The following is a 25756-nucleotide window of genomic DNA, read 5'->3' as shown; positions in this document are numbered from 1 at the left end:
ACAAAACCTCAAATTAATACTGTTGGGTGCAAATAAAGAGATAACAAAAACATCCTGGCATTTCACCTTTTGCTTTTTTGAGGGAGAACGTGTGGGTTGTGCCAGATAATCTGGGTTGTATTACAACAGTAGACTTAATGGAAAAATATTATCTCATACAGTAACAGTATTGAATACCATATGAAATAGTATTTACACAAAACAGGTAGTTTACCTTTTTCTATTTCTGGGCTTCTTCTAAACAATGGGAAGGAGGAGAGTGCAAAAGTTGGCTTGAAACTCAACATCAAGAAAACAAAGATCATGGCATCCAGCCCTCTCAATACCTGGCAAATAGATGGGGAAGAAATGGAGATAGTGACAGATTTTATTTTCCTGGGCTCCAAGATCACTGCAGATGGGGACTGCAGCAAAGAAATTAAAAGATGCTTGCTCCTGGGGAGGAAAGCTATGGCAAATCTAGGCAGCATCCTAAAAAGCAGAGACATCACCCTGCCAACAAAAGTGTGTTTAGTCAAGGCTATGGTATTCCCAGTTGCAATGTATGGCTGTGAAAGTTGGACCATAAGGAAGGCCGAGCATCAAAGAATTGAGGCTTTTGAACTCTGGTGCTGGAGAAAAGGAGATTGAGAGGGGACATGATAGCCCTCTTTAAGTATTTGAAAGGTTGTCACTTGGAGGAGGGCAGGATGCTGTTTCTGTTGGCTGCAGAGGAGAGGACACGCAGTAATGGGTTTAAACAACAAGTACAACGATATAGGCTAGATATCAGGGAAAAAAATTTCACAGTCAGAGTAGTTCAGCAGTGGAATAGGCTGCCTAAGGAGGTGGTGAACTCCCCCTCACTGGCAGTCTTCAAGCAAAGGTTGGATACACATTTTTCTTGGATGCTTTAGGATGCTTTGGGCTGATCCTGCGTTAAGCAGGGGGTTGGACTAGATGGTCTGTATGGCCCCTTCCAACTCTATGATTCTATGATTCTATGATTCTAAGACTCTTGCGAGTCCCTTGGACTGCAAGGCGAACAAACCAGTCAGTCCTAGAGGAGATCAGCCCTGACTGCTCCTTAGAAGGCCAGATCCTGAAGATGAAACTCAAATACTTTGGCCACCTCATGAGAAGGAAGGACTCCCTGGAGAAGAGCTTAATGCTGGGAGCGATCAAGGGCAAAAGAAGAAGGGGACGACAGAGAATGATGTGGCTGGTTGGAGTAACTGAAGCAGTTCGTGCAAACTTAAATGGAGTCCGGGGAATGGTAGAGGACAGGAAGGCCTGGAGGATCATTGTCCATGGGGTCGTGATGGGTCGGACATGACTTCGCACCTAACAACAACAAATACCTGATGTATGTAAATGCGTAATATTTTGACTATTTATGCCTCTGTAAAGTGGAATGCTTTGAAAATCACCTATCAACTGATATTATTTGTAAGAAATTCCTAAGACAGAAACTTAGTGGAATGATTCCCATGACTAGAATGCAGTAGTGGGTGGATATGATCTGTTCAAAAGAAACAGAAAAGATCAAAGAGAAGGTGGAATGATGCTGTATGTGAAGAGAGGACTTGCCTGTCAAGAGAGGAGGGAATGACAATTCATTAGCAAGTATCTGGGTGAAGATATGGGAGGGAAAAACAAAGAAGAAGAAGAAGAAGAAGAAGTTGTAGTAGTTGTAGTAGTTGTAATTCTTATATGCTGCTTTTCTCTACCTGAAGGAGTCTCAAAGTGCTTTAGAGTTGCCTTCACTTTCCTCTCCCCACAACAGACACCCTGTGAGGTGAGTGAGGCTGAGAGAGCCCAGATACTACTGCTTGGTCAGAACAGCTTTTTCAGTGCTGTGGTGAGCCCAAGGTCACCTAGTTGGCTGCATGTGGGGGAGGAGTGGGGAATCAAACCCGGCTTGCTATATTAGAAGTCCGTACTCCTAACTACTAGACCCAGCTGGCTCTCTTTAGATGATAAAGTCACATTTTCCTATGCTAAAAGAAATTGTGGGATGGACAGACCTCTAAAGAAGGCAAATACAGTCTTGGGCTATATCAACAGAAGTATCAGATCAAAATCACAAGATGTCATAATCTCACTGGTCAAACCCCACCTGGAATACTGTGTGCAGTTCTAGAGGCAAAAAGGACATGGACAAAATTTAGAGGGTTCAGAGGATAGCGATGAGAATGTTCCAGGGCCTGAGGACCAAGCCCTATGAGGAAAGGCTGAGGGACTTGGGAATGTTCAGCCTGAGGTTGAGAGGGGACATGATTGCTGTCTTTAAGTATTTGAAAGATTGTCACTTAGAGGAGGACAGGGAGAGGTTCCTGTTGGCAGCAGAGGATAGGTCCTGCAGTAATAGGTCTAAACTTCACCCCTGAGAAGAGCTTTTCTCCTGGCATGAATGAATGCTTTCCCCTCAAAGGTCTTGGAGGGAGGATCCCACCATATCCCATACCATGCGAGACTCTGTCCGTGTGGTTTTGGCTGCTCTGACTCTGTCTCACACATTTTGTTAGACTGCCCCTTATATGAGTAGTGTCGGGATGACAGCTTTGTTGCTTTGCTGGGAAACAAGCCTTCTGTAAGTAAATCTATGACCTTGGAATTTCTGCTCTCTGACAAAGACCCAGAGGTAACCATTATAGTCGGCAGAGTCTTAACTAAGATGCTTTTATAATATGCTGCCTACCTTGTATTTTATCTTTTATAGTTTATTTAATCATTTTAAGATCTGTTTGGTTATGTAACCTCATGGCCTATTTTATTATTTTGTTGAAATTTTAAACCCTATTTTTATACGTCTTATACATATTTTATGCCAATAAAAGGTTACTGACTGAGGTCTAAACTACGTGGAAAATGATATCAGCTAGATATCAGGAAAAATATTTTCACAGAGTAGTTTGGCAGTGTAATCAACTGCCTAAGGGGGTGGTGAGCTCCCCCTCACTGGCAGTCTTCAAGCAGTAGCTGGACAGGCACTTATCCTAGATGCTTTAGGCTGATCCTGCATTGAGGAACGGGGTTGAACTTGATGGCCTGTATGACCCCCTTCCAACTCTATGTTTCTATGAAGACCCATTGGAGGTAAATAATTATTCTATATTTCCATCGCCTTATACAATAATGTATTTAAATACTAATTATATCTGGTATTCAATAATGTTACTATATGAACTTTAAAAATGAACTAGCAATCTTTTAATATAGCATTTCACTGTTCATTATGGAATTTTTTCAAATCCAAGCATTGTGATTGATAGTCATTCCTCCAGGCAAATTTGATGGGTTTTATTGGTCAAATGGTAACTGGAAGTGAAATAAATATATTTTCATGCATTTACATTTTATTCAGTTGCTGACAAATCATTATGAAAGATGCTGGAAGTATTATTGCTTACCAGGAGGATGGGGCAACTTTGGTGCTGCTTCAGAAGAAGAACTTCATTTGTCCAGAAAGTTGTTCTGGGGTATATTTGATGCATTGTCTCAAAAGGTAAGTTTTAAGTGCATAGTAGAAATAGTGACTGTGACCCAAAGTACACCAAGTCAGGCTGAAGTATGCAATGGATTTTTAAAAATTATGTTTAGTACAATCTTATTAGAGTTGCAGAGGTCTTCCACTTCACTCTCCTAATCTAGTGCCTGTTGTATTCCTGCAATGGGCTTGGCCCCTAGTACATAATAAAACATAATAAAACATCAGTTCATAAAAACAACAATTTAAAACATCTGAACATTACACCAATAATCCCCAGAAGAGATAAAATCAAGATGGCAGCTAAATACAAAACTCACTCCAACCAGAATGGGCTGGAAGAAACTGTAAACCCCCCCCCCAAACAGGAAACCAAGGGGTTGATCAATCAGTGGGACCAGGCCAGTCTAATACCCAAGCCTGGAAACCAAGGGGGTTTCTAATTCCCTGGTACTCATCGCACCCAGCCTCAGCCAAACGACTGGTGGAAAAGCATTCCAACAGCGTTCCGACAGGGCCCGCAGCTCTTCTGGGAGCTCATTTCACCAGACAGAAGTCAGGACCAAAACGGGGCACCGGGACCATCAGCAAATTCATATCCGCAACATGAAGTGCCCTGTGGGGGGCATAGGGAGGTAAACTGTCCTGTAGTTAGGACCAAAGCCGTGTATAGCCTGGAAGGTCAAAACCAAGACCTTGCACTTGATCCAGAAACAGACTGGCAGCGAGTGCAGCTGCCTTAGCAATGTCTGGACATGACCTAGTGAAGACCCATGCCACCGCATTCTGTACCAGTTATAATTTCCAGGTCAAAAACAAGGGTAGGCCCGTGTAGAATGACTTACAGAAGTCTAATCTGGATGTGACCATAGCATGGATTACTGTGGCTAGGTGTTCTGAGGACAGGTAGGGTGCTAGTAGCTGTGCCTGGCATAGATAGAAAAATGCCATCTGGGTTTCCTTTGTGATATGAGCCTCCATGGATAGTGAGGCATTGAAGATCATCCCCAAATTCATGGCCAAAGTTACAGCTGTCAATTGTACTCCATCCAGGCAAGCTAATCGCGCTTCCTGATCCTGCCCACTTCTTCCCAGCCACAGTACCTCCATTTTGGAGGGGTTGAGTTTCAGGCAAATCTTCCTGATCCATCCAGCCACTGCTTCCAAACACACACGCATACACACCCAGTTATTTTATTTTTTTATTTATCTGTTAATAATATTTTTATTTTGTTGTATATATAGCACTTACAGAAAGAAAGAAAAAAAGAAACAACCAGCTGAGCTAGTAATTATTGATACATGTAAAGGTATAGTCTGTTATTATCTTAAAGAAAAGAGAAAAAAAAAAGAAAGAAAATAGCCAAGTAATTAATACTTATAAGGGTACAATCTATTATTTTCCCAAAGAATATATAGTCAGTTCCCATTGTATATCGGCTTTAACCTAAAGGTTACTGCTGCCTTTCCTAAGAGAGACCAAGTAATTGCTCCACTGTTCATCACATTCTTCAGGTGGTCGCAAAAGGTGAAATTGTGTTCTTTTCCATGATGTATCTGCTGGCAGGTCTTGAAATGTTAGTATTTCTATCTTATCAGATCGCACAGGGATATCTCCTGATTGCTTCCTGCGTGCTGTCGCCTTTGAATAGACTCTGTTTATTTTGTTGATCCAAATCACTTCCTGCTCTAAATAGACTACCAGGTTTTCGGTGCTTTCCTTCCTTAAATCTGTTTTCCCAAGTTCTTCCAAGGTGCTTTTGATTTTTACGTCCCTAGCTCTCTCCCACTCCTGTTGATTAACTTCCAGACATTGAATTCTCGTTTTATGTATTGTTGGCCGAGTTGTGTTTTCATCAGCTGTTTTTTTCAAACCGTCGGATCTGTCTAAGAGCTCTTTCTTAGTCTTTTGGATTTCCTTTTCCACCTTGTTGACTGCTTTCATTATCTCTGAGTTCCCTTCGCATAACAAATAAAAAAGCTGTGCCTTAGTTAATTTTTCCATAGTTCTAGGCAGTCACAGATTATAAAAAGAAAGTCTTGTGAAGTCTCGCGGGAGTTCGGGCAATCCAAAATTATCAGTTTGTCGATCTCCGTATCAAGTCAGCGTCCCCCACTGAACTCTCTCCAACAAATCTTTAAAGTCTCTCTTTTCTTTAAGCTCTCTCTTTGTTTGATTAACGAGTGTATTTAGCTGTCTTGCCTCGAAGAAAGGATTCCCTTGTAAATTGGTTGAGGAGGGGGAGGAGAGCTTGTGGGGGAAAAAACCCCCAGAAAACTCACAGTCTTTACTTTTGCAGACTCCGGCTCCTGTCAGTCTGCTAAGAGATGATCTGGGAAGAATGCAGGGTCAGCTGGTCGTTTCAAGCTTAGAAGGATATTTATGACAAGGGCACCATCATGACCTTGAGCACATGCAGCGGTGATCCGGAGAACTCAGTCTCCGCGGATCTGTAGGACCCTCAGGATGCCGTTCCCGGTTCCTGGGGCGACCGGCGAGCAAGATATGCGTATCTGCTCAGGTCTGCCAGGTGCATTTGCTCCTGGCCCTCTGCATGGCTCAAGAGCCTGGCACAAACCAGGCTAGCACAGCGCCATCTTCAGTCGTTCTCTATCTATCTATCTATCTATCTATCTATCTATCTATCTATCTATCTATCTATCTATCTATCTATCTATCTATCTATCTATCTATCTATCTATCTATCTATCTATCTATCTATCTATCTATCTATCTATCTATCTATCTATCTATCTATTTATAATTACATTTATATACTGCCACTCCCTGCGAAAGCAGGTTTGTGGCGGTTTGCAACATAATACCATAAAGCAGTGGTCCCCAACCCCCGGGCTCCCTCTTCCCGCCCCCCCACCACAGCGAGAAGCTCGCTGAAGTGGCCGATTAGGTAATCGGCCGCTTCAGTGTGCGTGTATGCTGCCGCACATGCGCCTTTGCACCCCCACGGCAAGTCCGCGCATGCGTGTTTGCACTGGGGCTGCCGTGCATGCATGGGGGCCCGGCCCGCCCTCTCCCCCCACTCAGAAACAGCGGTCCACGGCAGCCAGAAGGTTGCGGACTGCTGCCATAAAGTATCAACCGTAAAACTATTTAAAACAGTGGTCCCCAACCTCCGGTCTGGAGACCGGTCCCGGTCCCGGTCCCGGTCCCGGTCCGTAGATCAGTCGGTACCAGGCCGCAGCTCCTCCTTGTCCTCCTCCCTGGCTCCTGCCTCGGGGGCTGCCCTGCCACTCTGCCGCCGGCTCACGTTTGGTGCTCTCCAGTGGTCATCATGGCTGGGGCTTCCCCTCAGCGTGGCACTGCACAGCTGGTGTGGAACAGGGGCTCAGGTGGCAGCAACGTCCCTCGACAAAAGACTACCCCCCCGGGCCTCAGTAAAATCGTCAAGCATTGACCGGTCCCCAGTGATAAAAAGGTTGGGGACCACTGAACATCTAACATTACCACAATAAAACAATGAACCCCCCACCCCCAAAACCCTAATAATATCAAGATGGCAGTCAAAATCCCTCTACTGCAGCTGTAACCAGTATGGGCCAGAAACTGGGAATGACAGAAAAAAAGAAACACACACACACTTTTCATCCTTCACTTTCAAAACTTGTATGCAGATAATCAATCCAAATAGGTCTGTACTACACTTTGGAACACTGAATGCTGTAGTGCTGTGAAAAATAATAAAGGACCCATGTCTAATCAAGTGTACTTACTCAGAGTGGAGCTACATCATGTCAGATGAAAGCACAAGAGATCATAGCCAAATTTATGAATTTATGAAGAGTTCTCCTTCACTCAGTCACTAATTAAATTATTGAATTCTCTGACCGTGGATGTTATGATCACTAATATCTTTAAAAGAAGATTGGATAGATTCATCAGTGATTACTAGCAAAGATGACTAAAGGGAACCTCCACATACAAAAGCAGTGTCAGTATCATACTAAGCAGTGTTATATTCTGTTTAGTCCATTGAAGTCAGTGGACTTAGAAAGATGTAAACCTGATTAGGATAGCACTGTAAATCTCTGACAATAGGTGCTAGGAGGTACTATCAGTGGAAAACCTGTGTTCGGTTTGCTATCCAAGGCAATGGGTTGATCACTGTGTGATACAGCTTGCTGTAATAGATGATTCTTCTTCAGTGGGGGAAATCCTCCAAAACTGGCTAGGTTACATCTCAACTCACTCTAAGCAGGGCTATGCAAATTAGTAAGCTTCTCCAGAATGAAAGTCGGCTGTTCCTTCCAGTTTCAATAGCCATGCAGCAGGACGTTCAGAACACAGATTCCAAGCTGCTTGTAATGACCTATTAGTGGCTATGGAAACAAAAAGTCATCCATGGTTGTGAATAGAGAAAAAAAAAGGAATCTCTCTGACCTTGAACAGCCAGAAGGGAAAAGATCTTGAATAAGCCTCATGTTCTGTCCAAGAATAGGCTTAGGGGAGGGTTTGCATAGACTGAAGGAAATAAACCAATGATGTCAGGAGACCATAAAGAGGATGAGGCCCTGGTCCCGTTGCTGGGCTGCCCGCAGTTGCAGTGATGGCACACACTTCTCTGTTACCACCCAGTATTAAGGCTGAATAGCCAGAAGAGAGGAAGATCCTGGATAAGCCTCACCCACTCTCTGTGTATTCAGTCTTGGGGGGGGGGGGGCGGGTCTTGCCTGGGCTGAAGGAAATAAGTCCATGCTATTGAGAGACCATAAAGGGGATGAGGCCATGGTCCTTTCAATGAATTGCCCACAGTTATAGTCATAGCACACACTTCTCTCTTATTGCCCAGGATTGAGCCTGGGCAAGGAGAAATCTTTTTCGACAATCCGATTCTCACAATTTTTTGGTGAAGTAGCCATATACCACAGTCTGGGGGGGGGGGGATGGAGTAAAGTGTGACAGTGCAGCCAACCCAGGAGGTAGGTACAGAATAATATCCAGCCCACAGCGCCAGAACATGGGAAGGGACTATGTCACCAGGGTCCCTTTACAATCCAGGCTGCTTTGGCTCATAAGACCCAAGGTCAGGAATTGCAACTTTGGTGGGACCACCATTTTTAATTTCTTCCCCACCTGCATAGGGCCACTGTGGGCAGTTTGGGGGTATGCAGGAATGAGAAACCCAACAGTTGCATGGCTAATAAACTTCAGCAGGTGCCAGTAAATCTGAGGGAGCTATAAAAACTGCTGAACAGTTGGTTAATTGTGGTAATAGAGGAGTTCTTTAGAAATATCTAGAACAAGGTCCCTCCCCCTCCTCCAGCTTCAGACTCCTCTAACTTAACAGCAACAGAGGATTGTCTGGCCACAAGAAAGAGGGTTTTGAAGGGAGAATATTCTGGTAAGGGGACATCCCCACAAACACAAATGCCCTAGTAGAACTCTGCAAATTATGAGATTGAGATGGACAAGGCCTCTACAAAGTATTTGACTGTTTTTGCTTACCTCCTGGAAACTTTGATGAAGTGAGAAAAGCTGAGCGGACACTCCCAGGTGAGGGAGTATCCTTACATTCAGTTACTGAAAGGTCTTACAGATGAGGCAAGACAAGACCTAAAAGGTGCCTTCAGGAGATGCCCTTATTAATGAAAGCTGCATGAAAGCTTACAAAGCTATCTTACAAAGCTACCTTTCTGTCCATCCATTATAGATTTGGCCCTATCTGGCTGGGATAGCAGTCATTTGGGCTGACAGCTTGCTATAAGATCCTGAACCAGTTCCCATGGTTCTTTAAAATCAACTGAAAAATACTGTTTGAAAATAGTCTGTCAGTCTGTTGAGGATGCACCTTTAGGATGCTATACAGTTATCATCCAAAATGTAATCATCCTGATTAGGACCATTATGGGATGGAAATTTAGGAATATGAACATGATTTCCAAGTCCTGCCTGATCACCAAAAGGTTCTCAGGAAGGTTTTCTGTTAGGGAAGGGCCATGTAACAAGTGCCTGTGGAAAGAGTAGTAACTGCAGAAACATGTTTTTCGCATACCCAGAGGGTACTGATATAGCCTGGGGCATGGATAGGGGAGATAAAGTGTTTTCTTCTTCACAGATTCCTACATTGTCCAATCCCATGGAACAAGAGGAAGTTGGACTATATAGTATCTCTTGGGCATAGGGACAATAGAGCAGGCTCCATCCCTTCATCGCTACAAGGGCGCATGATCTGTTCTATCCCTAGTCCCATGGAAATCAGAATAGAAGCGCTGTACAACATCTTGCAGGCTATGCAGAGGAATGATTACCTGATTTCCTAACTTTCTTGGAGGCATTCCTAAATAATATCTCAGGCATGCATTCATGGAACAACACTTCCATCTAAGGACCTTAACTTTGGGCCTCCCTTCACCACAAAGAATCTTTACTATATAAATTAGGGTACCTCTGATCACAGCCATCACACAAAGGAAAGTGCATTCTTGATTCATGACAAAGACCTGAGGAATGCAGAACCCAAAGTGTCCACTTATATCCAGATGATTCAGATGGGTTCCAAGTCAGTTTTAAAATAACTAACTCAATAAAGGGCCTCTTAGTTCCCAGTAGTAAATTGATACCTTTAAGGAAATGGTAAATGCCCTTCTAACAAGGATTTCTTCTGACAGCAACAAGGCAAATAGTGCGGTAGGATGGGGATGATACTGGTGCACAGAAGGCAAACAGACAAGTGATTTAAATTTGGCAAGTTTATGTTCATCAGTAGATATTTATGTGATGGACATTGATTAAAGTTATTAAGGTGATTAAAGTTATACCATGTTTATTGTACTGAGGAGCTTAGCTATTCTATGCCTGGGACAGCCCACTCTCGTCCTGGAGAGGCATACTAATTTGCATAGCCCTGTTTGGAGTGAGTGGAGGCATGACCTAACCAGTTTTGGAGAACTTTGTCCCACTGAAGGGAAGAGACCTTCAGGTAAGTCCTATATTTAATTTTCTGCTCTGATTCATATGGGCAGTTAGATTTTTATCAGAATGGAAACTATTTCAGTTTAGTACTAGGTCCATTGCATTCTGCTTTCTCTTTGCAGAAATACGAACATGAACTATTCAAACTAGCTTTGCCCTGCCTGAGTGCAGTGGCAGGTGCTTTACCTCCTGATTACATGGAATCAAATTATGTTGGCGTAATGGAAAAGCAGGCTTCCATGGATTCGGATGGGAACTTTAACCCACAACCTGTTGATACTTCTAAGTAAGAATTTATCCAACTGTAGGTTATTTTGATATTTTATGCACACACACATGCATATACATACATAATACATGATACATGATACATGATACATGATACATAATACATAATACATAATACATAATACATAATACATAATACATACATGTATATGTATGTATACACACACACATATATATGTATTTTGCAATACATTGAACTTTGCCCCCCCCACCACACAGACACATAATGTATTGCAAAATACATGACATCTTCATTACTGTGGAGCTTTTGAAATAGCTAGCCTTCATCTTACAAAGCAACTATGTCAAGCAATAAATGGAATAACCGTGTAGTAGTTTACCCTTAAGTATGTTTCTGAAAATCTGTAGATCAATGTAATTTATTCAAACATTTAATTGATTGAATGTGAAATTTTTTTGCTTTATCTTCATTAATTAGTAGACATTCCTGTGCTTCCTATTATACCAATCAATTGTAAAATTATACATTTTTCAAATTTATCCTTCCAAAAAGAGGGTAAAATGCAAATAATTATTTTACCCTGGTATCAGTGCTTTGAAATTGAAATGCAAGTTCAAATATTGTAGCCTAATGGGGAGATTATTGTTATTTATTTTTTTGTTTTGTTTTCTTGCCTAGCATTACAATTCCTGAAAAGCTAGATTACTTTCTTAACAAATACGCTGAACATTCCCATGATAAATGGTGCATGGAAAAGGTAAAATGCATTGAACCTATTTTTGTCTACTCATATTTAAAATACTAAGACTCCATCTGACTAGCTTACAAACATGTTCTTCATGTTGGTATTGATAACATTTTGTTTTTTGAATTATTTCTCTTCTTTAATCCTAATATTAAAAAAAAAATTCTCATCTTGTTTCAGTAAATGCTAGTACCTATTGTTACATTTGTAGTGACCAATTTATTTAATATGTTTATTGTTAAAGAAGGAGTTAGTCATTTTTATCACCAAAGATGTACATGGTTATCTTCTATAATATCATGTTGAGACAGATACATCTGGAAGAGCAGAGTAGGCAAAATTTGCACAGACCAGTGATTTTCATGAAAGAAACCTACAGCTAACAGCCAGTGTCAGAAGACAGAATTTAGAAACACACTTTCACACAAGGTGGAAAACTTCTTACATTAATAATTGCTAATGCTATTTGTATCTAGGGTATTTTTGCTTCCCCAAGAAACATATCTGAGCTGGTAAATGTTCTTTATGCTATTTGGAGAGGGCAATTATGTCATCAGGTGGGGCTGTATCTTTCCAGAAGTCACAAAATTTTTCTATAAATTAATGATTTCTGTAAAAATATACATGGATTTTTTTTTACCCCAAATCATTTTCTTGGTTGGACTAACAAGGCACCCCAATAACAATATCAATAGATAGTTGGGATTGTTTTATACCCTGGGAGGTTTGTTTGTTTACAGAAATAATACTTTAAGTAGAAAGTAACTGTGCTTTAGAGGTGTGATTTAGTAGGGTGCAGGCTATAGTATCCTAAAATAATAAAGAAGGCTAGAGCCACTTCTTTATGCATTCTGCCAAAAAAAGTACAACTAGGATGATAATTCACCCCAAACAACATCAGCAAGATTTTAAATTGGACTCTTTAAAACATATGAGTTATTATATAAAGACTTTCAGTGAAGGATTTGGGTTGTTGCAGCCATAAAAGAGAAATTAATGATAAATAAGGGAGATGACATTATATTTGTGTACAAATGAGTGTACAAATGGGTGTCAGTTGATAACTATCCAATTAAAGAGAAAGAATTACTGATATTATACAAAACAATAGTTAAACTATATTTATACGCTGGACTGACACTCGGAGGGGCCAATCGGCAGGCGCATTGTGCCTGCTGATTGGGCTCTCTGATTGTCAGTCATGAGGAAGGGGCCTATCGGCACCCTTCCTCATCACGGACAGGGCCCTCCTTAGGTGCCCTTAACCGATTATTTAATCCGCTCCGCAGGAGCGGTTTAAAGATAGCTGAGCTATAAAGACAAACATCAAGATTCCTCATCAGTTGGTTTTTCCTCATCCCTTTCTTTTAATTTTGCCAGTTTGCAAATGGGTGGATGTATGGTGAAACATACTCTGAATCTTCCAAAGTGCAGCCGTTAATGAAACAATATAAACTCTTATCAGAAAAGGTAAGAAGTTTTGTGTATCATTTTGTTTATGCTAATTGCTTCCTGAAAGAGAAAGGACCTATTTCCGGGTGGGTCTTCTTCCCCCCATTAATAGAGAAATTTATTAGTATCTACCACAAAACCAAGCTATTTTTCCTAAACAGAATGACTATTGTCTGAGGATGCTAGTACAATGCACAGTAATTTCCCCCGTAAATCCCACTGTTTTACATGCCATCCTCTTTTCTTATTATGATGCATATATGGTTCAAGATTTAAATTATTGATTTACAACAGTTGGTCCAAGATATGGGCTGAAAACTATGATCCCATAACTGTGTTGCATATAAGCAGGTCTGGTCAAGTCTCATGAATCTGCCCTCAACACAGGAGGACTTTTTAAGAGACTAGGAATCGAGCTCCATACAGACACACTTAGCAAGTTGGGATCCAAATGTTACCAGCAAGCAGCCTGAAACACAGTTCCTGGAGAGAGGTCTGCACAAGGTTCACATCTTGATACCCAACCTCCCATACCTGAGCCATCAGTGGTGACAAAAGAACAAGTAATTAGCTCACCTAGAGCACTCACACCATTAGAATAAAGGAAACAGCACCAGAGACAAGAATTTAAAGTGAAAAGCTCATCTGCAGGCCTGCTATTGCAGGGAACTGTGATATTCCCTGAATGGAAAGCTACTGGGAGCCATATGTAAGCCACTTTTTCTCTAAAGAAAGAGTGAACCGTACCAGGCAAATCCGAGAGGAGTGGTATATAATATCTGTAACATATATAAAATGTGACCAAGGTTGTGGGAGGTCACTCGCCCCAAAGCACCAATCAGGTACGGTACTGCCCTTGACACTTCTTTGGCCCTCTGGGATGTCACTCACCCCAGAGGACCACTTTGATGGTGAATGCCCTGCCCCTGACCACCTCTTAGGGTATTTCCGCACATCGTTAAAATATTGTTATGCCAGCTGAGTGGCGTAATGCTATATATAATTGCACCTCCCAGCCCCTCCTCATTGTTTGCTGTCTTGCTTTTCTCTGCCACCATTTTGTGCTTCTCCCCCTCCACAAGTGCTGCTGGAAATGGTGGAAGAGAGCAACGCGATTTATAAATGACTCTCTACCACCTGTCAATCAAGCCAGGCAGCCAATCCCCTTTCTCCATGTTTTAAGGATCCTGTGATATGCGTTTAAAAAAAAAAACTATAGTTCTCCGCTGAAACACCTATACATCTAATCATAGATTCATAGTGCTTCTTTATTGCTACCACTTATGGAATCACAAGTCTTGCTTCTTTAAAAAAAATCTCATTCCTGACTGGGGGGAAGCTCAGAGAGGCATGCTTTGTGCTACAACTTTGGGGATTTTTTTTTGGCTTTGTCTGCATGATTGAATGCCTATTCATTGCTCCAGGCAGTTCACTTAAAAAACCCCCAAAAACTCCCATCCCCAGGAAAAGGGAGAGGGAAGCGGGTGTGCGGGCAGGACATTGGAGGCAGAGATAGATCTTCTTCATCTCCATACAGTTTTTTTTTGCTGGTGGCCTGCTGGTTGCTCTCTAGCAGGTAACACTACATATGTTGGTGAATCCACTTTTTGGGATTCACCAAAAAGTGCTTTAAAATGGAGGATGTAGCCGGCCATTTACTGCTCAGAGGCTGCACGTTGGCAACGTCTTGTGGAGGGGCCAGAATATAGCGATAACAAAAGGTAAGTATCTCACTATTTTTAAAGGATGTGGAAATCCCCAGACTTCTCCTTCCACCTACAGGAAAAGCTGGCAGCCAGGTACACTGGCCGAGCAGGGTGGCTGGGAGAGGAGGAGAGGGTGACCTGCAGGCTAGCCCCAGGGAGACCAGTGTGGCCTTTCAAGCCACCTATCTTCCAGATATCTTGAGTGTGGGAGCCCAGGAAACGGCCACCTACTGCTATGATGGGAGGCCTCCAAATGCCCCCCCCCCACCAAACAGCTTACTTAGGTCTGCACAGGCTTCAACGGCACCCATCTGGGTTGGGGGCACCACAGAAAGCCATGCCAATGCCTGCCCCCAGCCCCAGCATGTCCGCTGCAGCCTCCACAGGTCCACCACATGCTTCTGCACGACCTATCCACTATCCCATGGGGTGGGGAGCAGTGCTGGTGAATGCTGGTCCCACCTTCCAGCTACATGTATTTTGAGCTGCAACAAGGGGGGGTCTTCCACGTGGCTTGCCGGTCCCATGCAGGGTTGGAGCCATGAGATGCTTCCCTGCTGCCTGCCTGCCTTCCTGTGGGGTGAGTGATAGTGCCTGCAGGGCAGAAGGACCTTCTGTGCCATCTCCCAGTCCCGCATATGAGACACTTCCATGCTACCCACCTGCCTCCCCACTGGATGAGTGCTGGTGCTGTCAGGATGGTGGGGACACTGGCAGTTCCCCTGCCCACACACGAATGGCTTCCAGTGCTGAAGGCGGCACGCTACTCTCCGCTTTAACGGCGGGCTGCAAGGTGCCAGCCAGCCCCCAGCCCTTGCCATGTGCCTGTGGAGAGAGGGGGCGGAGCATGTCAATACCACTGATGAATGGGGGCCTGCCAGATTCTGCTGGCAGGGGGTAGAGGGATGGGGACCTTCTGTACACACATCCCTTCCTAGTGCCCAGTGCATTCCTGGCTGTACCAGGCTTTGCTGCTAGTAAATTCAATAAACAGCAAATTAAAAAAGAAGAAAAATGCTTTGTCTCCCGTTAAAGCTACTTGATGTCTGGCAAGATATTATATATGTTTTTTCCATAGGAAAAAGAAATTTATAGATGGCCAATCAAAGAGTCTCTGAAAACCATGCTTGCTTGGGGGTGGAGGATTGAAAGAACAAGGGAAGGAGATACTATGGCTCTTTATAATAGGCCACGGCGTATTTCACAGACAAGTCAGGTACGTATCATTCTGTAAGTTTTTCTTAGGATTTGACTTGAATAATTGTATTTCATGGAGCTTGTGGTTAATGTGGTTACTGGGCAAAGGACTTGGCATCTTAGCTCCAACATGAATTCATCTTTGGATCTGTTTGCTGTTGTAGCGGTAGTTCCTTTCATTGCTCCATAAGACTCATGTTTACTCTTACTGTAAGAGCTTGACTGTGCCCTCCTTAGCAGAATCCTTCCCTTCTGAGTCTGTTGATGAGTCCACTGAGCTTACTGGCCTTAGAAGTGTAACACTGCTTATGAGTTCACTGCAGTATAGCTGCACCTTTGAGATTACTTCTGTCATATTGTCATGTATTAGTAAAGCTGCCTGACTATTTATTTTTTGTATTGTTTCATACCGGCTAGTACAGCCAGATTTTTTCACTGTAGTGACACTATCTTATAAATGTGCTGGCTTTTGATACACAGATCAAAGAAACTACTTCTGATTTAATTTTTAATGATATGCAAATTACAATACATTATAGAAATGGACTTTAGCAGCAAAGGCAAATTTAATTCCATGTTGTGTTGCAAAAAAGAAATCTAAGACATTGGCATTGTATGTTCTGTTTCCTAGTAAAGATATAAACTTTCTCCCCCAGGAAGCATAGGAACCAGAGATTTTGTTTTGCTTTCAGATTATCATCTAAGGTACTATGGCATTAATCTTTCTGTATACTCATTCCCAGTGAAATAATTGAGGTCATATGAAATGGTGAGGTTGGTGTAGGCTGCCTGTATTTTGCCTGCACCTGCTGCAGTTTTGAAAGTTAAAGACCAGAGGGCCAGCTTTTGTTTGTAACCTAAATACCTTTGATTTCATTCTGAATAGTGACACATGTCAGTTATGTGTTTAAAGAAATACACCTGCCAGAGTTTAAAGAACTCTGTGGCACCACAGAGTTCATTGTTTACAGATAGTTACAGTTTCGCACTAATTAATTTTTTTGTAATTAAAATATTTATTTATTTCATTTTATACCGCCCTCCCAGCAAACCAATTCAGAGAGGTGTATGACGTTGTGTGTAAGAATACAATAATTAAAATAGGAATAAAAATTAGATATTAAATTAGTTTTTTGAATGATTAACAAAGTGAGTTAAAAAGCATCAGCAGCACAACCCAGATACAGGGCATCTATTGACATTCTCTCAGAGGCCAGGCTACAACCTGGGGCTTCTTACATAGATAAGTAATTAAGTAGGTAGAAAGGAAGGTGAGGCCTGGTAGAGAACAAGATATGAGTATAAAAGTGACAGGAAGGAAGAAGGAGGGGCTGACAAACCATATTTATCAAAAAATCATCATAAATTATCAAATATAGAACAGGAAAGAAATTTTCCCCCAACATTCCCTTTATTATAATCCTCAAATTATTCTCAACAGAATACAACATTTTTTACTCAGGTGCACTAACTGGATTAAAAAGAACCTTAATAATGACCAGCTCTTATTCTTCTGCAGCATTTCACCGTTTAATAAAGAACGTATTATATGGTCAATTCCCTCTCGCCCAATGGATTTAACAAACCTTTTTTCCTTTATAAGCTGTTGTTAATTTTTTTACATAATGTTTGTGGTTGTTCACTCTTCTTTTACACATCTGTTAATATTTATTCAGGTTTCTGTAGATACTGCCCATGGCTATACTCCCCGTGCAATAGATATGAGTAATGTTACCCTCTCCAGAGAGTTGCATGTAAGTTATAGCACAGCCAATGTGATGCATGTAGAACATTAAGACAACTTTTGTTTCTTTGTCAATTTTTGTATAGTGTAAGATCCATGCTTGTCTCTGGTAGCTGTTTACCCAGATGTTTGATTTTAAAACACCTATTTCAAGTCCAGACTTCAGGTATTCTAGCTAAAATGTACAACATAATGCCATAGAGAAGTTCTTTTTAACATCAAAGCCAGTCACTGGGATCCTGCTCCAGGCTGCAAGGGTACCGTCCTTCTCATTACCAGCTTTGAAGAAGAAGAGCCGTATATGTAGGGGAGCTGTGTCTGACATAGTCAGGAATGGAGTGAGCCACAGACATACAGGCTGCAGGGTTTTTTGTTTGTTTCAACAACCATTTTGTTAATGAAAATCTTTCAGTTTATTACTCTGGTCTCTCAGTATGCTATTAATTACCATGCAGAGTATATTGAGTTGGATCCAACTACTCATGAACAGAAAGGGTGGATCTTCCTTGTCTTTTCATTTCCATGGCAGCTGACAGAATCATAAAACGCATTTTCAGAGTGTTGTGGGCACTTCTGAACAAAATGCCGTGTGTGGTTATGGCTGTAGGAAGAAGGAATTGGATGAAATCAATTGGTTTAAATTACTTTACATAAGTAAGCCTCAGCCATTCAGAGTAGAAGATCAAGATGGGTCAGGAATTTTGTCTGGTTCCTTCCCCTTACTGCCTAATATATTGTTTAGAGAATCCCCAAACCTTAGCAGAGGCCCCGGGTGTCCACAGGGATTTCTGAAGGACGTTCTACTTCTGTGAACTTTTATTTTTGCTAATGGTAATATCTAATTTATAATGTCTGAGATTATTTCTTGAAACAAGATTGTTTTTACATTTGTTAATTAGTGCATCAAGAGGACAGCTCTTTGTTACCTCATTAGACTTAGTCTGCCTTCACTAATGCAATTTAAGCAACACTGTCATATAAAATCAGAAATTCAAAGCTTGCTTCATGCTAGGTTGGATCCAATCCTCCAACAGTAAAGGGGTCCAATTATTCTGCAGTTTCTCCCCCCCCACCTCCACCACTGCAGATGGTCACATTGTTCTCTATGCTTTCCTGAAGATGCTCTGACCTCCAGAGATAGTGTTTGGTGTTGGAGTGGGAAGATGAAGTTTGGGAAAGTTATCCTCTTTGAACTATATCCATAGTAGTTTGGATCCAACCCATTTTTCTTTTCTTAAGGCTATGGCTGAAATGATGGCTGAAAATTATCACAACATATGGGCAAAGAAAAAGAAAATGGAGCTTGAAGCAAAAGGTAAATCATTACTTTGCTTATATCTCTATAAAAATTACAAATACCAGTCATTGCTCATAAATAATAGGCCTGAAAAGAACAGGAAATGTGATTCCTATCAGAAAGTCTGTTAATGCAGAACAGAGAAGCCCACAGTATAGAAATGTGAAAAATTTGAATTACCTGTTATCTTAGTGACAACCTAATAACTATAGCTTGTCAGATGGAGGAATTTCATCCCTGTTAGTTAGTATGAAAATAGGATAATAGAAGAATTATCACTGGCAGTCTTCAAGCAAAGGTTGGATACACACTTTTCTTGGATGCTTTAGGATGCTTAGGGCTGATCCTGCGTTGAGCAGGGGGTTGGACTAGATGGCCTCTATGGCCCCTTCCAACTCTATGATTCTATGATTCTAAGAAGCAAAATGGAATGCAGCTAAGCATTGCCTGTTTTAGTAACGATGGGTGATGTGCTGTGATGTATATTTTATATATAAATTTAAGTGTCTTTTTACATTTTTCATTCTTCTCTTTTTTGGAGAGAACTTATTGCAAAGCAATGTTCAGTTTCTTCTATGTGTGATCAAGAGAAATGTGAACATGCAATTGTAATTGTGACTTGTTTTCTTGTCTGAGTTCAAATTTATGCTTGATAGGCTGAGCATGACCACCTCCATCCCCTTTTCTGGCACCTACACAAGACAGGAAAATTAATGACAAAGTTTTTTGAAGGGAATAAAATAAAGATCTGGGATGAAAGAATCAGTAAACTGAAGAAATCAAAATAGTTTCAAGCATTCAATAAAAAATGCGGCAGCAAATAACAGAGCTGCCATTGATGCCGCAGATGGCGGGGCCGCAATGAAGCAGCTTGCTGTGCCTGACTCTGTGCATGGTTGCATGCACACATGCGGTGGTGAACACATGGAGCCTTTATAAGGTGCCACGTGACATCCCCCTGCCTCTCTGCGGCAGACCTCACTGGACAGTGTCCCACCCACCCTCCCGTTATTCAGATTGTTAAGTTGATTGTATGTTTTGTCGCAGCATCGGTTTAAGGTGGGCACAAACGTGTGCCTTGTGCTGGGTTCCAGTCTGCATACTGGAACCTGTGGTGGAGGGGTCTCAATAAGAGATTGGCTGCCCCAGCTGGGGAACACAGCCCCCCAGCTGGGGAGGCTAGGGGCTCGAGGCATTGCAGATGTGATGGCTAAATTGAGGTGGGCGCCTGGCGACCATCACCGACTGCTTCCTTGGAGCATGAGTTTCATGGGCAAGGGATCTGCCCCCCAGCTGGGAGAAGGTGGGTCCTAGGGCACCCTGTTTACCCATCAAGATGCAGCTGGATAGCTGCAGGACTGGCACATGTCTCGTGCCCTGCCAACCCTCTGGCTAGAGGAAGGTCGTGCCCTGTTGTTTGCCTAAGACATGTCACTTAATGATTTGGCCCCTGCCAATTGCCAGTCAATCCTTAGGGCATTTCTGCACATGGGTAAAAATAGTGTCACGCCAGCAGAGCCAGTTTGGTGTAGTGGTTAGAAGTGAGTACTTCTAATCTGGTGAGTCAGTTTCAGTTCTGCACTCCCCCACATGCTGGGTAACCTTGGGCTCACCATAGCACTGATAAAGCTGACGGAGCCTCAACCACCTCACAGGGTGTCTGTTGTGGGTAGAGGGAAGGGAAGGTGACTGTAAGCCTCTTTGAAATGCCTTTGGGTAGAGAAAAGTGGCGTATAAGAACCAATTCTTCTTCTTCTGAGTGGCGTCACGCCTCCTAGCCCCTCCTCACCTTACCTGCTGTCCCACTCTTCTATGCTGCAATTTTGTGCTTCTCCCTCTTTACAAGTGCTACAATTTACATGGGACTCTCTTCCGCCTGTCACTCAGGCAGCCAATCCATGCTTCTCCATGCTTTGATTGGCCCCCACAATGCCCGCTAATGTTTTTTTTTTTAATTCAGTCGTTCTCCATCGAAACACCTGTGTATTTAATCATTGATGCATAGTGCTTCTTTATTGCCACCGCTTATGGAATGACTAGGCTTGCTACTTTAAAAAAATAAATCTTGTTCCTGATTTGGGGGGGGGGAGTCTGGGGGGGGGGAGGCATTTGTTGCTCCAGGCAGTTCACTTGAAAAAAAACAAATACCTCAATTCTGCTGCCGCTGTCTCTCCTCTTGCACGTGTGCACACACACACAAACGCTGTGTTCCTTTGCTGCGGGTGGCAGGGACACTTGCCTGTGGTTTTTTCTCGCTGGCTGGCTGCCTCTTGCAGCTCCTTGCCCTACCTCTCTCTCGAGAGAGAGAGAGCGGGAGGAGAGAGCGCCCTGTTCCCCCATGTGATCCGACGGGAAGGCTTCTTCAAAGGACAGATGGTTGGAAAAAATATTTTCTGCCATCGCCTGCACACTTGTCCACTGGAAGAGTGGGGGCGAGAGCTGGGGTGGGACGAGTCAGTGCCTTGTGCATTTGAGCCTCCATACCTTTCTTTGGCTGGTGGCCAGCTGGCTGCTCTCCATTAAGTAGCACTACAAATGTTGGTGAATCCACTTTTTGGGATTCACCAACTAATGCTTTAAAATGGAGGAAGTAGCCTGCCAGTTACTGCCCAGATGCTGGATGTTGGCAACATCATATGGAGGGGACGGAATATAATGACTACTTAAGGTAAGTATTTCACTACATTTAGGGTGTGGAAAGGCCCCTAATATTAGCAAGACCACATCAAGAAGCCAGAGAGGATTGCTAATATCAAGGTAGTGACTGGGAATCTCCTGGAATTATAATTACCTCCGGGGTAAAGAGGTTAGTTCCCCTTGGAGAAAATGGGTGCTTTGAATGGTGGACTTATGACATTATACCCTGCAGAGGTCCTTCTTATTCCACAATACTGCCCTCCGCAGGCTCTAACCCACAAAATATCCGGGAATTTCTAGGGGCTTTCCGCACCGGGATCCTTGTAGCAAATTGTTTGCTGAACGAAAAATCGCCATTTAAAATAGTGGAATTCGTCATTATGCATACCTGCCTTTGTAGTGGAATCCAGTTGCGTTTTGTATCGTTTCCCACAGGCTTCGGGTCTCGGCAAAAATTGCTAGAAAGGAAGCGCTATTGTCAAGCTCGTCCCGCCTCTGGCTGTCAAGCAGCCAATGGGCGGCCGTTAGCATGCTCCCAAACAGCCCCTTTCCCTTTAAGAAAGTTTAAAAAAAACACACACCCGTTGCAACGAATCTGTGTTGATTCGTTGCAACGGAGAGACCCATCCAGCTTGCAGGTGTGTTTGAGCTGTCGTTTCATCGTTGCCACGCTCCCCCTGAGTGAAAAAAAAAATCCCCTCCCCTCACGGGCCCGATTTTCGGCCGAAAACAGTGTAAAAAATAAAGGGAAAATACATCAGCAAACGGGCTTCTCTGTTGTTTGTGCTTAGTGACTGTAAAGAGCTCTGGGGAGGGACTGCAGCCGGGGAAGCCTCACTGGGTAAACGAAGGCTTGCCGGTGCGTTGATCTCCGCTTGCTCGGAGAAAAAAAAATGGTGATCGCTTCGCCGGAAGATCAGAGGAGAGAGCCAGGGGGAGGGACTTTGTAGAAACCACAACAATGGTAGCACACAGAACTTTCCCGCTAGTGTTGCAGATTGGTTGCAGGAGTGTAGCGCTTTCCGGAGGGTGAATCCACTTTTGGGCATTTCCCTGAAAGCGCTACAAGGAAGCGCTTTTTGCGGATCGGTTTCAGGTGTGTGGCAGATTGTCAACGACGTTGTGCATAATGGCAAAACTGTAGTGATTTCAATTGGCAACCATTGTGCGATTTTGAAGGAGTGCGGAAAGCCCCCTACTTTTTCTCCTGGCTTTTCTTTTGGTTATGGTAATACGCTACCATGCCAAAACAGAGAAATTAGGAGTTTATTCTACATCAAGATGGAAAATGAAATATCAACTACAGATATCTCTCTTCCCTTAATTACCTTGTAAGAATCCACATATTTAAGACTATTTTGTTTTTCATTGGGAACAAGAATTGTTTAATCCTCCATTTCCTTGATCTCAGACTTAATTTATTTTAAATTTCAGTACTCCATTGATTTTACCTTTGAATATAACAGATTTGTTCCATGTATGCCAAGAGTTAAGCAGTAATAAGACAGTTTAGAGTTAGAAATCTTGTGCTGTTATGTGCAACATATCGTATCTCGTCCTCTTCAGTTTTACCTTGTCATTTTCTTCATTTATAACAGTGGGAGGAGGAAACCATCCCTTACTTGTTCCTTATGATACACTGACAGCTAAAGAAAAGGCCAAGGACAGAGAGAAAGCACAAGATATTCTTAAATTTTTACAAATCAATGGATATGTTGTCTCCAGGTAAATTCTAATCCAGTATTACTGTAATTCTATATAAATGAATTAAACATTTAGGGCATTGAATTATATTTAAGATAAAAGAAATTATAGATGACAATTTGTTTAAGAAAAATTAAAAGCACTATTATGCTTTACCTTCCCTGAATATATAAAAATCATGTAGTAAATCTGAAAATAACTTTTATTTATATTTGTCTTTTTGTCTCCCTAAAAAACTTGTTTGTAACACAAGGGCTATTTATTTTTGTGTGAAACATTATATTTTATAAAATATATTGGATTAAAACAAGTGGAGTTTAGCTACTTGTAAAATGTTTCAATATTCAGATTGGGCTTGGTACAAATGACAAGTGAATAGAGAAGTATAGTGGTTCTGAACTATTTTAGTAAATAAATCTCTCCAGATCAAAAATTAAACAAAATAAACATACAGGAAACAACTATGACCAGGAATAACAGAGTTAGAATGAAACACGGTTTGCCTGCCAGCATGTCCTTTGACCTTACATCCACAGGCAGGAAAACAAAGACAGGTGGGAACCTTTGCAGAAGGATAGAACTACCCATTTATTCAATGTGCTGCTAAAATAGATAAAGTGGAACTATATAGCAAAAATGATGACAGGCAACTGTGTTGAGAAAAGTGGGCATGTCATTATGCTTTTTGGGCCAAATATGAACTAAAGTGACAGGCAGGGACCTAATTGTAAGATAGTTCTAACTACCCTTCTGGTACCTGATTCTCTTTCATGAAGTAAGCAAGTTTCTTTCTTGAATCATGTAAAGCAGTGGTCCCCAATCCCCAGTCCAGGGACCTGGACTGGTCCATAGATCAGTTGGTACTGGGCTATTCCTCATCCTCTTCCCTGGCTGCTGCCTCAGAGGCTGCCCTGCCACTCTGCTGCCGATTCACCTTTAGTGCTCTCCAATGGCTGCCATGGCTGGGGCTCCCCCTCGGTGTGGCACTGTGCAGCTGCTGCTGGCAGTGCCCCCCAGTGGGTGGCGGGAAGTCAGGGGTGCGAGCAGGAAAGCAAGTGAAGCAGGGGCTCAGGTGGCGGCGATGTCCCATGGCAAAAGTCTACCCCCCCGGGCCTCAGTAAAATTGTCATGCGTTGACCAGTCCCCCCACTGATCTAAAGGACATTTCTAGAAATGCTACCAGTTTCAGTTCAAAATCCTAGGTAGTTTCCTCATGTGAACAAGAACATGTGATTTTCCTGTTCCTGTTGCTGATAAAGCTCAGCAATAATGGGGCTTCCACAGGGCAGGTGTCCTGGCAATTTCTTTGTCCCAGTTCCTCAGGAGAGCTTACTCACCACCCCTGGCCCACTAGGACTTGAATTTTCTTTTAAAAATGGCATTATAATAGCATGATAGCATCATAGCAATATATGTACCTGATTTGCAATGGTGAAGATATGGCTTTTCCCATAGATCTCTGTGATGGAACGAGCTAGTGACTTTTAAAAAAGAAAGCTGGGAATTCAGAGAATGTGGTCCACGTATTTGTGTAACATTCTATCAGTGTAATAGTATCTAGTACTGGATTAAAAAAAAAATCCTCCCAGAGCTTGGGAGAGGAAATGGCTGCCATGAGGACATGGCCAGGAAAAGTGGTTGCCATACAGCAATTGTTCAATCAGAGAACTAAATTCAATTGTTGGCAACAATTTGGCGCAAACCAGGTCTGAGAAAGATTGGAGAAAAGCTTTGGAAACCCCAGGAGGTTTGTGAATGCATTGCAATGCTGGAGAAAGTGTGTGTGTGTGGGAATGACAATTGGAGAGCCAGTTTGGTGTAGTGGTTAGGAGTGCGGACTTCTAATCTGGCATGCCAGGTTCGATTGTGCGCTCCCCCACATGCAGCCAGCTGGGTGACCTTGGGCTCGCCACGGCACTGATAAAGTGTTCTGACCGAGCAGTGATATCAGTGCTCTCTTAGCCTCACCCACCCCACATGGTGTCTGTTGTGGGGAGAGGAATGGGAAGGCGACTGTAAGCCGCTTTGAGTCTCCTTTGGGTAGGGAAAAGCGGCATATAAGAACCAACTCTTCTTCTTCTTCTTCTTCTTCTTCTTCTTCTTCTTCTTCTTCTTCTTCTACTTTCTTAAAGCAGTTAACCAAAGACAGGAAACCTGTGTAGAAATTATTATGATTATTATTTTATTATATTTGTAACCCACTACTCCCTAGATAGGCTCAGGGTGGTGTGCAACATGATAAACTTCAGTATAATTATAACTTCTTCTGTGTAATAAGTATTCTTGGGGGGGGGGAAGCTATAATCTGAGGGAGGGCAGTTTCTGAAATGTTCACCCTGTTTGGCTTAAAAGCTCATCAATCTTTTCTGCTAACCATATTTAAGAATATTTGTGTCATGGACCAACCTGGAGGATACCCATGTGAGTTTGGTGTCTCAGAGCCTGCCCAAACAAAATCTGAGTTAGTGCCAGTTCTGTCTTTTGAGCCAGCAGGGTTCTCAAGCCAGGAGATTCCAGTATGGACTGTCAGACCCACCATAGCATCCTGAAGGACTGCAGGAGCAGAGAAGGTTCCTATGTTAAGGGGCTGAGGCTTAGATCAAGCTCAGAAGAACACGTTTGGC

The 25756-nt window shown here is 42.6% G+C and overlaps 1 protein-coding gene across 9 annotated transcripts in view; it reads left to right on the top strand.

Annotated features, from left to right (window-relative positions):
* Positions 1-25756, top strand: part of RYR2 (ryanodine receptor 2) — a 458147-nt gene that overhangs the window by 310008 nt on the left and 122383 nt on the right. For 8 of the 9 annotated variants that reach the window (XM_077345372.1, XM_077345367.1, XM_077345356.1 and 5 more), the window contains 8 exons: positions 3347-3487; positions 10523-10686; positions 11329-11407; positions 12776-12865; positions 15632-15769; positions 17427-17504; positions 18734-18809; positions 23027-23153. In XM_077345372.1, the coding sequence (XP_077201487.1) occupies positions 3347-3487; positions 10523-10686; positions 11329-11407; positions 12776-12865; positions 15632-15769; positions 17427-17504; positions 18734-18809; positions 23027-23153 (893 nt within the window). The remainder of the gene's footprint in view (positions 1-3346; positions 3488-10522; positions 10687-11328; positions 11408-12775; positions 12866-15631; positions 15770-17426; positions 17505-18733; positions 18810-23026; positions 23154-25756) is intronic. The other variant, XM_077345348.1, reaches the window with a different exon arrangement.

Source organism: Paroedura picta, chromosome 1 (genome assembly GCF_049243985.1).
Source record: "Paroedura picta isolate Pp20150507F chromosome 1, Ppicta_v3.0, whole genome shotgun sequence".
Lineage (NCBI taxonomy): Eukaryota > Metazoa > Chordata > Lepidosauria > Squamata > Gekkonidae > Paroedura > Paroedura picta.
Note: the sequence above shows the minus strand (reverse complement) of the source record. Positions and strands in the feature narration are given on the sequence as shown.